This window comes from Panthera tigris, chromosome A1, assembly GCF_018350195.1.
Source record: "Panthera tigris isolate Pti1 chromosome A1, P.tigris_Pti1_mat1.1, whole genome shotgun sequence".
Classification (NCBI taxonomy): Eukaryota; Metazoa; Chordata; class Mammalia; order Carnivora; family Felidae; genus Panthera; species Panthera tigris.
The window spans coordinates 52,719,046-52,734,292 of NC_056660.1; the positions used below are offsets into that span (position 1 = coordinate 52,719,046).

Here is a 15,247-nt window from a genome sequence, read left to right on the forward strand (position 1 = left end):
ATATACAGTGAACTTTTAAAGAATACAAATAAATTTTGAATCTTTTACTTAGTCGTTGGAAGTGGACTTCTTGTAGCAATTCTGGAACTATTTGGAATGTATTAAATGACTGTGCAAATGAGTACCGTATTGGTGTTAGTGGGAAGCAAGTTGTCATTATGGGAACACAAAGGTAAAATATGGAATAAGAAGGAAAAGAACCCTGGGGTGTTGGATTAGAATCAGAAATATCAATATGAACTCATGATTCTACACATGTATGTACATACACACAACACCAAGTATAAATACTATATAACTCTGAAGTTTTAAAAAAATTGCTTATCAGGTAAAATTATCTTCCTTACTTATTTATATCTAATGGATTGATCTATCTAAATTTCCCTCCTTTTAATCAATTCTATATAATGCTGTCAAAATGTTACTTTTGTTTATTAACCTTTTAGACTATGAACTTACAAAGTTCAAACTCTTCAGTCAAGTATTCATCAAGCATTCAAGTACCTGTATCACTTTGTCCTCAAGATATCTTTTTAATTATTATTATTATTATCCATAAATATTCTAATTATGGACTTTCCAACTGAAATCTAAAAAGTTTAAAAGATGAATAGAGTTTTGTTTGTATATATTTACTATTAATTAATGAAGGAGGGGAAAATGTTAGCATGTAACAGTCAGATTTTAAGCAAAGGTTATTACCTAAAAGGAAAACAATGTTAAGCAATGCAGCACTGTAATGTTTTCAGTAAGTAGTAATATGAATAACAACATAAATTAAAATACCTGAGTCTTGGTTTTTATACTCTTTGGAAGACAACGTCCAGGAGAAGCAGCTTTGACCTCATCTTTCAACTTGGTAATATTTTTTGTCAAAACTTCTAAAGTTTTCATTATTTCTGCTTTATCTTCAGACTTCATTGCTTTGTTTTTCTCTAGTTTTGAAATTAACATCTGCCAAATTTTTAAAAAGAGAAAAACTAAGATACACAAAGTAAAATAGCAAAATAAATATAAAAATAAGTAACTACTAGTTTTAGTTTACATATTTATGGCAAGGCTTACAACCACTAAGACAGCAGAACAGATTTGGTGATGCTATCTGAACTCAAGCCTTAATCTTGGCACATTTTGTGAAGAATTACATTGCCACTGGTCTCTCAGAATGTAAGTTCAAAGAATACAACCTTAAGAAATTCAACTGAAAAGCTGTCAATTTGAAGCAATACTTCAGAAAGTAATACTTTTACTTTCTAATGTATTTGTGGGTATTATGGTCTCTAAGTATTCCCACTCCAAATGTAGTCTACAACCCAGAGAGACGCACAGAAGTTTTATGGTTCCCTTCACATAATGAGATCTTAAAACAATTAATTACTTTCTTTGTCACAGGGAATAGAAACTGGCTAACGTATGAATGGTATCGCCAACGTGGACAGGAAACAAAAGATAAACAAGGTGATATGGGGTGAAAGATAGCACATATTATATAGGTTTTATGAGTCAAGGTAGCTTCAGGTTTTGGTGTCAAGTACTGTGATTTCTTTATCAAGTACTGTATATCCAAATTTAAATTAGAAAAGATACATTTTAAGCCAATATGTAAAAAGTTTCTGTGTTTTTAATATTTTGAGATGCCATAACCTTTATTACGAGACATAATCAGGAACTGGCACTAATTAAATGTCATAACCTAGAGCAACAATGTACAAAAGAAATACTGTAAGCCACATAAGTAATTTTACATTTTCTAGCAGCCACATTAAAAAGATAAAAAAACATAAAACAAAAAACACCCAACCAGTAAAGTTAATTAATACTGTATTAAACTCAGTATATCTAAAATGTTATAAGCTTCAACAAAAACTATTGAGACATTTTACTTTTCTTCTTCGTATTAGGTCTTTGAAATCTGGTATGTATTTTTTAAAAAAAATTTTTTTAATGTTTATTTATTTTTGAGACAGAGAGAGACAGAGCATGAACAGGGGAGGGGCAGAGAGAGAGGGAGACACAGAATTTGAAACAGGCTCCAGGCTCTGAGCTGTCAGCACAGAGCCCAACGCGGGGCTCGAACCCACGAACCGTGAGATCATGACCTGAGCCAAAGTCAGACACTCAACCGACTGAGCCACCCAGGCGCCACTATATTTTATATACTTACAGCACATATCAATTTGAACTTGGAACATTTCAAGTTCTCAAAAGTTGGTTGTAGCTATTAGCTACCCCACTGGACAACACAAAAGTAGAGGATCCCAAGAAAATTAAAGAAAGGTACATATCTCAACACTGAGAAAAAGTTTCCAAATTCACTGTTGACAAACTACTGTGTAGCAGCGTATCTGGATAAATATTCCTTATTTCTACTTCACCGGCCACCACAGTTCCTTTAAACCAGTATAATCCCCAGTTCACCATTTAATGTATGCTCTTCATCCCCAATACACATTAATCAACTGACATACACATTATCATTTATATACATTTCAGTGTTACCCTTATCAATTTAAAGTTTCTTAAAAGTAACTATATAGTGTGAGATTAAATTTACTCAAAATTATAACATCTATATTTTGCCAAATCTAGCTTAAATATTTTACCTTCTGTGTTTCAATGTGCTTTTCTAAAATTTCTTGTTTCCTTTTCCTTACATCCTGCTGAAGTTTCAGTGCCTCCTAGAGAAAGATATCAAAATATCACTAGTATACTTACTGTTTATTGTTCTGATAAACAGATATTCCAGAGGAGACAAATGGTTGTGGATGCAGAAGCTTGGCAATAACAATTAAATGCAAAGTTTTGGTATGCAAAAGTTAACTATGTATGTAAGTTTCTAAGACCAATCAAGAGAACCTTTTGTCCCCCTCCCCAAATTAATATTTACTGCTATACAATGAAAAATAAAAGTTCAGTGGCAGCCAACATACACTTTTCTTTTAGCTCTATTTTGTGATAAGCCTTAAAAAAAAAAAAAAATATATATATATATATACACACACACACACACAGAAAAGCTTTCCTACATGCAAATTTTGTACACTGCTAACTGTATTTACCTGTTTTTTTTTCTGTGCTTCATTATTATCAACTGCAGAGGTGGAAACAAGTAAGGTTTTCTGTGCAGCCTTCAAAGCAGCTGGATTATATACTGTTTTAGTTAGGCCAGTAGATGTAGACAACACCTACCAATACAAATTCAGTTTCTTAAAAAATGTACCAAGCATTCATGATTACCTATCTTGTTTTCTATAAAACTCAATTTTAAAACACTTTTGTCAAAATTCAGTACATTGAAATAAATGTATTATATACATATAATAACTAAAGCACATTTAGCGATTTGAAAGGAAGGGTATGAATGAGGCTTAAACTATAAAATAAAAAAATTAACAGAATATACCTATAGAAAAAAAAGAACATACAAAAACTTCAAATCAAGAAAAAAACACTGACGTGATATAGTCACAAAGCCCTAATCATTTATTTCTTCTACCCAGATCCTTCCATGAAATTTATTCCTACAGTTACTCAAATATTTAATAAAAATCATCTGATGATATATTAATTTATGTGTCTCTCTCCCTGTCTACAAAACCATGTTTTTCTCCTCTTTGTGCTTTTTCTAGTACCTAAACCTTATTACCAATAATTATGAGACCCTGGTTAACTTTAGGCACTTTTTTGGGGCCTCAGCTTGCTCATCTCTAAAATGAGAATGTTTAAGTTGATGGCATCTAACGTCCTTACAAATTCAAAAATTCATTCCATGAGGGTAGGGATGTTTGGCTTGGTTTATCACTCTATCTTCAGTGCCTAAAACAGTGCCAGGGCACGTAGTCAATACTCAATGAACACTTTTGCACCAAATTAAACTGAAATGATGATAGATCAGGATGGACAATCTTTTCCACACAAGGGTCAACTCAAGAAAATAAACTGTACAGGCTACCTTTTTTATCCTTCAAAAGCAAAAAGTTGTAGGTTCAATGGAGTGGTTAGTTACTGGTTCTTAGGAGTTTAGAGATCCCTTAAGGGAAATCCATGAATGTTATAAAAACTAAACATGGAACCATATGTGTGAACAGTGTAACTTTCCAGAGGAAAAAAAGTTTCCAAAGAGTTAAGGGAGTTCATGACCTAAAAGAGGTTAAAGGAACTACACAAACAAGATTATCAATGAGAAAAAGAGCCCACCATTTTAGCTAGTAAAATGTAAACATCCAGGTCTATTAGAGAAGTAACAAGCAGACACTATTTTCTAATCATCTATCATACAGTTAGATTAGGGAACATCACAAAGAATAGGCAATTCATCGCTGTTCTAAGTATTCAAGAATGTTTTAGCCTCCATGTGAAACAAATCTAGAATACTGTTGGGGTGCCTGGGTGGCTCAGTGACCAACTCCTGATTTTGGCTCAGGTCATGATCTCACAGTAATGAGTTTGAGCCCTGCATCGGACTCTGCAGGCAGTGTGGAGCCTGCTTGGGGTTCTCTCTCTCCCTCTTTCTCTCTCTGCCCCCATACCTTGTTCTCTCCCCACCCCCCTCAAAATAAATAAACTTAAAAAAAAAAAAAAAGCTTAGAATACTATTATACTGGTTGCATGCAATGCAGATGATGTTTAAAAATAAAAGTTCTTTATAATACTTGACATATATCAAATCTGGTAATTTTCTTATATAATGAAAAGTAATACCCTGACATCACTAACAAATAATGAAATTGTTGCATTCAGTAAAATATGGAGTAAATCTAGAGTTACTTTGCAGTCTGACTTCAGTCACTGTTCTCTGTAATACTAGAGGCAAATTTCTCCCATGCTACCTTACCATACTACACAATGTTAAACTGCAGGATTGTACAAGGATTAGACAGTAACTTCATAAAGAGAGAAACACAACATTATATGCTAAAGACAGAGTTTGAGTGTCTCCTAAACTTTTCTTCACAAGGGTTCCAAGACAAGTTGAAAAGTTGTGACCAAAAAGATTTCTATACTCAAATAAGTTGGAAGTGACGAATATCATAACCCTATCTTCTAGTTTCAAAATGTCTATTACCATAAAAGTTGTGAGAGAGCCTGAAGTAAAGAAACCCATGTAATGCAATCTGTTTAATTCAGCATTCCTTAATTTCAGTATACTCCTTTTTCAAAGTATACTTATTAACTAATATCAGGCTAAGTAAGAAGTGGTGATGCAAAGTAAATAAAAGTATATGACAAGATTCCTTTAAAAGTATCCCACTTCCTTGTTTTATCTAGAAACTCCTTCTGTACAAACAGAACATCAGCTAACATATTTCATTGAGCTCAAGACATCACTATGAAACACATTATGATAATAAACCGCTATTAAAGACAAAAAGGGTGCCAATTATAACCATGAGCACCAATACCGTAAGATATTCTGGTGTTAAAAAGTGAAAGCAAAATGTCTTAGAAACAATGAACTATATGAATCCAAATACTGCTCAGTATTTGAATCTATTTGATTCCAGAGTTTAGAAAGTCAGAGTATGAATAGCAAGGGACATCTGTATTTTCAAAAGAACAGAGTTGTGATAAAAGAGAAGAAAATCTGTTAAAAATGAAACCAGTGGAATGAAGTAACAAATCCAACAGAAAAGAAGATGCTGCAATTCCGAAGAACAAAGTCAAAGCATAGGCTGTGGCCTTTCAAACAACCACACTGTCTCTATTTTCCAAATGAGTTTCTTCATGTGCTATATTTTTATATATTGACCTTACTGCATTCACCTGTGAATTCCAAAGACTTGTAAATTCTTTTGGATTTTTCACATATACTATCATGTCATCTGTGAGTAAATATAATTTTGTTTCTTCTTTTGCCACCTTTATACTGTTTATTTCATTTTCTTGCCTTACTGAACTGGTTAGGCCCCACCCTACTGAATAAAGTGGAGAATGGATATCCTTTCTCGTTCCTGATCTCAAGAGGAGAAGTATCCAATAATTCACCATTCAGTATGTTAGTAGATAAAATTAAGGAAGTTTCCTTCTATTCCTACTTTGCACATTGTTTATTATGACTAATAAATTTTATCATATGCTTTTTCTACTGAAATAGTCATAAGAGGTTCTTCCCACCCTTCTGCCCCTTAGGTGAATTAAACCAATTTTCAAACGTTAATTCAAACTTGCATTTCTGGAATAAATCCTACCTGGCCAGGATGTATTATCTTTTTTCATATCACTAAACATTTGGTAATATTTAGCTTAGGATTTTTATGTCTACATTCATGAGCTATTGGCTTGTAATTTTCCTTCCTTGTAATATACTTGTCAGGGTTGGTGTCAAAGGTCTGTTGAATTCAAAAGGTGAGCTGAAAAGTATATGCTTCGTTATTAAAATGTACATCACTCATACCTCTTACTTCAAGACAAAAAACAATTCCCTAATAAGAAAGAAGTTTAAATCCATTAATACCTCTTTATCTTATTTCCAATGTAAAATATTACCAGCCATAACTACCATTAGTACTTGTAAAGAAAGAGAAAAACAGATTTTTCTCATGGATAAGAGTGGAAAGGAAAAAAAAAGTGTTTTGTAAAAATTACTAAAAATAGAAGACTTATATATTAAGTCATCAGAGTGTTATTTTTTTAATAACTAATGTCCAAGTTGGAATCAAATATAAAAGGAACAGTTACTATGGTTCACTGTGACAATCAAACTAAGCTAGCTCTAACAGGTTTCTACAGCAGAAATGCCTTGTTTAAATGTAATAAAAAGAGAATATGTGAGGAGTTATGTGTATATAGCTTATTAATACAATTATTGTATGGTCAACTTTTATTATAAGTAAATTATTTTAACAAATCTAAACATTAATATATGATATTCTCATAAAGCAGCAAACTGATGTTTTTTTCTACAGCAAAAACCAACCTTAATTGGGAATTCTAACGAGAATAGCATTTTACTTTAAAGTTACATTTATAAGGGGCGCCTGGATGGCTCAGTTGGTTGAGCGTCCGACTTTGGCTCAGGTCATGACCTCATGATTCGTGGGTTCAAGCCCCGGGTCAGGTCTGTACTGACAGCTCGGAGCCTGTGGCCTGCTTCAGATTCTGTGTCTCCCTCTCTCTTTGCCTCTCCCCTGAACACACTCTGTCTCCCTCTCTCAAAAATAAACATCAAAAAATATTTAAAAAATAAAGTTACATTTATAAAATATTTTCAGGGATTAACAGGTTTTTTCCCCCAAGAATATAAGCAGCTTAAGAGACAAAGGGATTAAAGAGCTTACAAAAAAAAACATTTTAATGTCAAAGAAAAAAATGTGTAGTCAGTAATCAATTGCTGCTGCAACAGCTTGATTTCCCAAAAATCCAACATAGCAAATAATTTTATAGAAATCATTTTTCTCCATAATAAAAATAATCGTAATAATTCTAACTAAATAATCTAGGTAATAATCCTGAGAGAGGTTAATGCATTAAAAAAAAAAAAATCAGGGGCACCTGGGTGGCTCAATCGGTTAAGTGTCCAACTTCAGCTCAGGTCATGGTCCAACAGTTCATGGGTTCAAGCCCCTTGTCGGGCTCTGTGCTGACAGCTCAGAGCCTGGAGCCTACTTCTGATTCTGTGTCTCTCTCTGCCATTCCCCTGCTCACTCTCTGTCTCTCAAAGGTGAATAAATGTTAAAAATTAAAAAAAAAAAAATCAAAAGTAGGAAATGATCATACATTCCCTTAACCTTTATATTTACAACAGCAAAATTACACAACAAATGCAAATTAAAAAAATCAAAGGGTCACTTAGATGACTGCATTTTATAGCTCATGAAACAGAGGGTAAGACTTGTGCAGGATCATACAGACTGTCAGCTGCTAACTAAACAGCTGAAGTCTCCAAAAGACATGCAATGTTCCTTCAGAATACCACACAATTTCCCTTTCAAAGGTTCCATAGTACATATGTTAACATGTCATAACACAGAGACCAAGATATATTTTCAGATTGCAACAACAACAAAAAAAAGTACTGCTAAGGAACAACAACATCCTGTATCACAAAAGTCTGATACACCTAAAACTGGTCTGACATACAAACATTAAATATTCAAGTGATTAATCACTTGCTTCTTAGTCTTTAGAAGAGCTTTGGGAGATAATCTGGACAGTCTAAGAAGTCTTTTTTCTAGACTAACCACGATGGTATACACACAAGTGCCACCTTATTCTTGATAAATTGCTCTATCTCTTGACAGGTACTCAAACATCATTTCACTGATCACTCTTTCCAAATAATACCTATTTAACAGCTACTGCAATACCTTAAGATTTAACAGTTATCAATTAGGTTTTAAGTTTCCTCTCTCAACCCTCTCACAAAAATGGAATTTTAGAATAAAGAATCACTCAAGGGTTACTCAGTGTTGTTCATAGAAAGGGGAAAATCTGTGTATATGTGTACTTCTTTGGTTTAATAATGACAGAAATACTGTATAATTACTAGCTTTGAGTACTACCCAAAGTACTCTTCTTACTTCAATTAAGAAGAATAAAAAAAGAATTTAAACAATATTTGATGATGGGAAACATTCTTCTAACCTTCCTAAGACTTCTCTGAATTACTAACCTCTAAGGATTCTTCAGAGAAAACCCCTATAGACTTGGGGAACAGGAACAACCAAGAATAAGCAAAAACAAAACGCTATTCTATAAACAGGTTCCCTGAAGATGACTGCAAGTTACACATTTGTACATTATGGCTTTCCTCAAAAGAGTCTTTACAGTATTTCCTAAGTAATTCTTTTTCACAAACAGCCCACTACCATTAGTGATTTTTCACAAATTTAGTTTTTGGTATCTATATTAGTAAATGTATACTATTGGTTCCAAGTTTATATCCCTTTTATCCTAAAGCTATACAAAACACATTTAAAAAAACAAAAGCAGATGCAAACATACCAGAAAGATTCTGTAAAACCTATAATAAGTACACATCAACTTCAGAGTTGAAATCTTAACATAAACAGATGTTAAGCGTAAGGTTTTTAGGCCTCTCCAGAATTGCTCAGTACTACACAAAGTATAACAGACTTTATTTTCTTTATTCCTTAGTTACTTATTATCAAGGAAAATAAACCTAATCAAAGTAAGTATTTAGATACAGCTAAATTCAGTACAATAGATTAATACATGGACAAATTCACAGACATAAGGAGGCATGATATGGAAAAAAAATTGAAGATTTCATAGAATAAAGAGATTTTCAATCTTTAAAAGAATGATTTGAATCCACTTAAGAGGAAAATGCAATCCAGGAAAATCACCACCAAAAAAAGGAAAAAAAGGCAGGCAAGACTGAGAAACAATGAGCAGAAAAGGGAGCATTAAGGTAGAAAGGAAGGACTAGAGCAGAGGTAACTGCGCCAGAATAACTGAGGTCCAATGAACTATAAATCAAGCAGTTCTTTAGCCGGGGAAATGAAAGTTTCTGCAAGAGTTAACACTGAAGTGAGTCTCTGAGCAGGATGGTGGTAGTAGAAAGCACAGGAGGAACACGCAGCTAGGACACCACAGTTAAAGGCTGGAAACTGAGGGTGGCAGAAAAAGAGAAGTGGGTGACAAACACAAGTGAATGATTCTTGGGCTTTTGAGACAGTACAACTTAGAAAATGCTGATGTAACTTCAACAGGTTGGGGTACCAGAAATTCATTTATGTGGGAAATGGTCATTTCAGGCACATCATGCCTGAAGTATTGCTGAGGTGCCCAAGATGAAAATCAGATACACAGAATTAGATTCAGATTCAAATTTCTACAATTGCCTTAGTTTAACATGGTAAATAAGGAAAAGAATATACTGAAGAACCAGTGGAGAAAGAAAGTCAGCCATCTCATGGGATGCTAGTCTATGGACACATGAAGTCAACTTCCTACATAATCTTAATAATGGAAAGAGCCACGGATGTGAAATAGGAGACCCACATTCCAGTCCTGCCTCAAAATTCCTAATGTATCTATCTGAGCCTTACCTTCCTTTTAAGGTGAGGACATAGAAATGAGAAAGACTACCTAATTCTATTCTATAATTCCACATACCTCAAATAAGACTAAAGAACAAAAGCATTCACTCATACCTAAATAGAAAAAAAAAAAAAAAAAAACAGTAACAACACATCTACACCGAACTGTTAGACAGGTACTTAAATAGTCTTAATTTAATCAGTGTTCATATCCTCATTTAAAAAAAGAAATGACAAACTGTCAGGCTATGCACAATAGCTGTTAGTAATAAATAAAAAACTTGCATTTACATCATCCTGTCCAGTTAAATACTTTTAAATCAATCATTTTATTTAATCCTCACAAACCCCATGAGCAAGACAAATATTACAATCATCATTTTACCAATGAGGAAGAAGAATCAGAAAGGTTAGGAGCACTGCCCAATCTCATGCTGTTAGTATGTGAAGAGCCAGAAACTCAAACTCAGGTAAAATTCCTACTTTGTGGTCTTTTCTATTAGGCTGCCAGAGTTTTCAAATCAAAATGCACAATATCTCTAAAGAAAATATAGTAAATAAAAAGAAAAAACAAAAAGAAGGAAGCACATGGACACATACTGAAAGGCAGATATTAAAATGCTAATGCAAAAAGTAAACAAAGGCGGGCAAATAGTTTTCTTTTTCAGCAAATGAAAAGCAAAAGGGTAGGAGTAAGAGGTACAGATACTATTAAGAAGCAAGAGTTTGGAACTATGAAAAAAATTGAAAACTTAAGATGCCACCTGAAAACATTTATGAAGCCAAGACAAACACATCATGCTATTCTTCTTACCTTTTCAGTTGCTGAAACAGATGGCTTTGATACAAAACCCAACCTGTCCTTCACAGATAATTTAGTTACATTCTAAAAAAATTAAAATGGACATATTCAGTGTTTCCCCAAACATATAGGTCTGTTGGGATTTTGAACATTCTGATTCTACTAATTTATACTGACTCTTTTAAGTATTTTGATGTTAATGACAAAAACTTGGGCCATTTTCAAAGTGACAGAAAGAAAATGTGTATGGAAAAACAAACAGTATGCAGTATTACTCAATCATAAAAAATGATGCAGTAAGGTATTTACTAAAAGCCCCCTCCATCAATACAGAATCATAAATTCTTAGAATCCTATGTTGACAAGTAGGAAGTTTGAACATTGTAAATATTAGATGTGAGTATGAGTAATTAAAATATATGACGGCTTCTCGAGCTTAAAAGTAAATGCCATTCTTGCCTAAAGTATGTTTGGTTTGTAGCCAAATATACTGGATCTGGTGATGATTTGAGATCACAGGACTGGGCTTCTTTTTTTTTTTTTTTTTTTTTTTTTTAGTAACTAAGAATTTATCAATTTCCATTCGGCATGTTTTCATAGAATCTCAATACCTCATGCTTCAGGAATTATCTAGGAACACTATTTTAAGGAAGTGGCATCCTATCAACATCCTACCTCTAAACAGCAAATGCTTAAACATCTAGAGACAAAAGAAAGCTAAGTTTCAGAGGCTTAGGGTGTAGAAACAAGAAATTACCACTCAAGTGTGGAAGGGAGGGGAAGGGAATGACATGTGGAGAAGAAAATCTGAAAGTCAGGAATAAGTGATGCAAAGTTCGGAGACTGTTGCATATATAACTGGAAACAAGATAGTATCAAAGCGTGCTTAAACTTGATGGTTTATCCCTTCCCTTCCCAGAAGCTTTTGGTTCAGTTTGGTGTACAATTTTCTCTGGAATAAAATTCTAGTTAAGTAAAAGATGACAGGAAAAATAAGATTTAGTACACTGAACTTCATTTTTCAGGCAGTTTTGCTTGAAAAGTACCTCCTCCACAAAGTGAAAGAAAAATAAGTATTAATGAGAGAGAGGAATTTAAAATTCAAATACTATAGGAAAAAGTAGAATATGAAAATGTTATGGTAATGGTAAAAAGAAAATTTACAGGTGGAGTTCAAATATGTACAGACTATGATATTTCTGTATGAAATATATACAATTAACTATAATTCAAATCACAAGGGAAACTAATTTACTGAGAACCTGCTATGTGACAGACACAATGTTAAGACTTTTCATTTACCTGAGGAAGGTCTGAACTGGCACTTTGGGCTTCTGCCGGTTCAACAGTACTTGAAGGTACTGGACCCAACCGCTCTTTGACTGACTGCTTCACAACAGGCAAAATGGGCTGCTGGACTAAGGGCTGCATTACCTCAGAACAAGAAAAAAACGTTAAACAAGAGGATTAGTTCATGAACTTGGAAAGTAACTTTTGCTAGTTTGTTATTAAATTGCCCACACAGATACAGTTTTAAAAGCACAGCTTACAATCAAAACCTGTCTTCCAAATTCCTTCACACATACCCATAAACGCTTTTCTTTGCATAAATTATTTGTAAAGTAGGGGAAAAAAATTAAAAATCTACCCTTCACTGTATCTTTTGTATCTTTTAAATGAAAAGGAGAAAGTTAAATCGAGAAACAAATTGCTATAAAACTCTCCTACAAGCAACTGATCTAACTTTACAGACTGATTGGCTCAATGACTGAAAAACAGAAAGAGGGAAGGAAGGAGGGAGAGAGGCAGGGAAGGATTTCCAAGATGAACACACAGTCTGAGTTTCTGGAAAATGTATAGCTGCCATATACTGAGTGTCTACTACCTACCAGGGACCTTTCTCTAACTTAGCATCCTATAATTGTCTAAACTAGGAATTCACTTCATAATAAAATGAGAGAACAGGTTGGAGACATTAAGTAACTTCCTTTAGTCTCTACAGCCAGCAGTGAAAGAGCCAGAATCTGAACTCAAGTCTACCTGACTGCAGTAACTCTGTTCTTAAACACTATGCTAAGAGCTTTCTAAGGAAAGCACTGAATTTCACACAAATCTCTCTCCTACCTTTGGAGAAGCAGTTTGTAACTGCTGGGTACTTCCTTCTCTGTGCCAATAAACCTTAATAAAGCGATTGTTTAGTACTGCTTCTGTACTGGATATTGCTTTCTTTGCTTCTTCATATGTTGCAAATTGGATAAGGGCACCTTCAGGATCCCCATTATAAGCAACCTAAGATTTAAAATATGAAGAACACTGAATTACAAATGAATCCAGTGCTTCATCCAATAAAATTCCTCAAGAGATGAGGTTCTGGTCCTTCCCGGTACTATTCTTTGTTTACCCTTTCTTTAAAGCTAGATTATTTACCATGGTCTACTTTCACTCCAGAAGAAAGGTAAACTGAGTACTGTTCAGAACAGAACCAGAGCCTCCTCTATGTAATACTTTGTAAAGAACGCTCATTGCACAAATGTTATATACAAGCAATCAAAACGTTTCATTTTTTACCCCCAATATTAATACTGAGAAATAATCTCTATATCAATGAGTGATGAGGCCAAGATCCAGAGTCAGGAGAAGCCAGTAAACTACTTTGAAAGAGGTGACTCAAACTAAAAATTACAGAAAAATCCATTTGTAAAAATTTCCATATTTGCAGCTGTCAAAAAAATATTTCCAAGAGTGTGAGAAAATTTAAGGGGGGGAAGGGATTTACATAACAATAGCAATTACACTTCACACATAAAGAAAATGAGATTCAGAGTATGTGAGTCTGCAGATCCATACAAATAACAGGTAACAGATCCAAGGCTTTCACTTCAAATTTCTTGTTCTCTCAGTAATAGTAGTGTTTTCTAAAGTGTGGTACACAAGTCATTGGTAGTGAAGCAATACAAAATAGGGACTAAGAGCACAGACTCTAAATCAAACTGCATGACTCAAACCTTGACTGCTATGTTCATGGGAGACCATGAGCAAGTTATTTAACCTGTGACTCTGTTTCCTCTTCAAAAATGGGATAACAATACTTCACTCTGTAGTGTTAAGAATCAAATAATAATTTATATAGAACAGAGAATATATAGTAAGTATTCAATAAATATTTACAAGCGTGATTTTAGGTAGCATGTTAATAATCATACATTTATTGGAATTTAAAACTTCAATTTTACCCATAGGCCTAATCAGAATAAAGTTAATTTTTAAATGATTTTTAAAAACATGTTTTGCAAATAATAATACAGGTCGTATGCATACACACCAAAGGCCTAGTAAAGAGATGAGATATTAACCTCACTAGTAACTGAGGAAATGCAAACTGAAACAACAGTGAGATACCGTGTTTTGCTCCTCAGCTGAAAAATTTCTTAAATTTAATTTTACCAGGGCAGTTAAATTGCACAAGGAAAAGAATATTCTGAAAACTTTTTGTGTCTGGATCTAAATGTGGGAGATACAATTGTATTGCTGTAAAAAGATATTCAGAGACATTCAAGATTAGATAATTACAGGGTAATACGTATACCACGGGCCTATATATTTTTTACTTATTAAAAATTTTTTTTCCGAACATTTATTCATTTTTGAGAGACAAAGCATGGCACAGAGAGAGGGAGACACAGAATCCAAAGCAGGCTCCACACTCTGAGCTGGGGCTCAGACTCACAAAGTGTGAGATCATATATTTTTTAATATATATATGTTTTTGATGTACTGATTGATAAGCAGACACAGAAATACAAAAAAAATCTAAAATACATGATAAATTGTTAATAATGTAATTATGGGGATATATGGTAAGGGGAACTGAGAAGGACACACAGTTGAAGGAGAAACACTTTCTTTAAATTCTATATAAATCTCTATTGCCCCATACCAAGAAATGTTACTTTTGTATTATTTTTTAAATGTTAAGAGGGGCGCCTGGGTGGCTCAGTTGGTTAAGTGTCCAACTTCAACTCAAGTCATGATCTTGAGGTTCATGGGTTCAAGCCCCGCATTGGGCTCTGTGCTGACAACTCAGAGCCTGGAGCCTGCTTCGGATTCTGTGTCTCCCTCTCTCTGCCCCTCCTCCGCTCGCTCGTGCTCTCTCTCTCTCTCTCTCTCTCTCTCGCTCGCTCTCTCTCAAAAATGAATAAACACTAAAAAAAGAAAAATTTAAATGTCAAGAAAGCAAAATTTTCCAAATAACATCAGCTGTACTCTCTAAAATTTATTCTTATTTTCATCAGATTAATGGAAAGAATTATTTTAGCTGACAAAAATGGGGAAAAAAAAGGCCCTACATTATTTAACACTTTCAGTATACCTAATAATGTAAACTTAATACTGAATAACCTTACAAGTTAATATACACTCCAGCCAAGGTCTGATTTTAGGT

General features: G+C 33.8%; 1 protein-coding gene across 16 annotated transcripts in view; it reads right to left on the reverse strand.

Moving 5' to 3' along the window:
- Nucleotides 1-15,247, reverse strand: part of RBM26 (RNA binding motif protein 26) — an 82,835-nt gene that overhangs the window by 22,735 nt on the left and 44,853 nt on the right. For 10 of the 16 annotated variants that reach the window (XM_042978920.1, XM_042978910.1, XM_042978901.1 and 7 more), the window contains exons 12-17: nucleotides 12,931-13,095; nucleotides 12,109-12,240; nucleotides 10,819-10,890; nucleotides 3,060-3,185; nucleotides 2,604-2,678; nucleotides 787-954 (exon numbers count right to left, since the gene is read on the reverse strand). In XM_042978920.1, the coding sequence (XP_042834854.1) occupies nucleotides 787-954; nucleotides 2,604-2,678; nucleotides 3,060-3,185; nucleotides 10,819-10,890; nucleotides 12,109-12,240; nucleotides 12,931-13,095 (738 nt within the window). The remainder of the gene's footprint in view (nucleotides 1-786; nucleotides 955-2,603; nucleotides 2,679-3,059; nucleotides 3,186-10,818; nucleotides 10,891-12,108; nucleotides 12,241-12,930; nucleotides 13,096-15,247) is intronic. The other 6 variants (XM_042978949.1, XM_042978944.1, XM_042978930.1 and 3 more) reach the window with 3 other exon arrangements.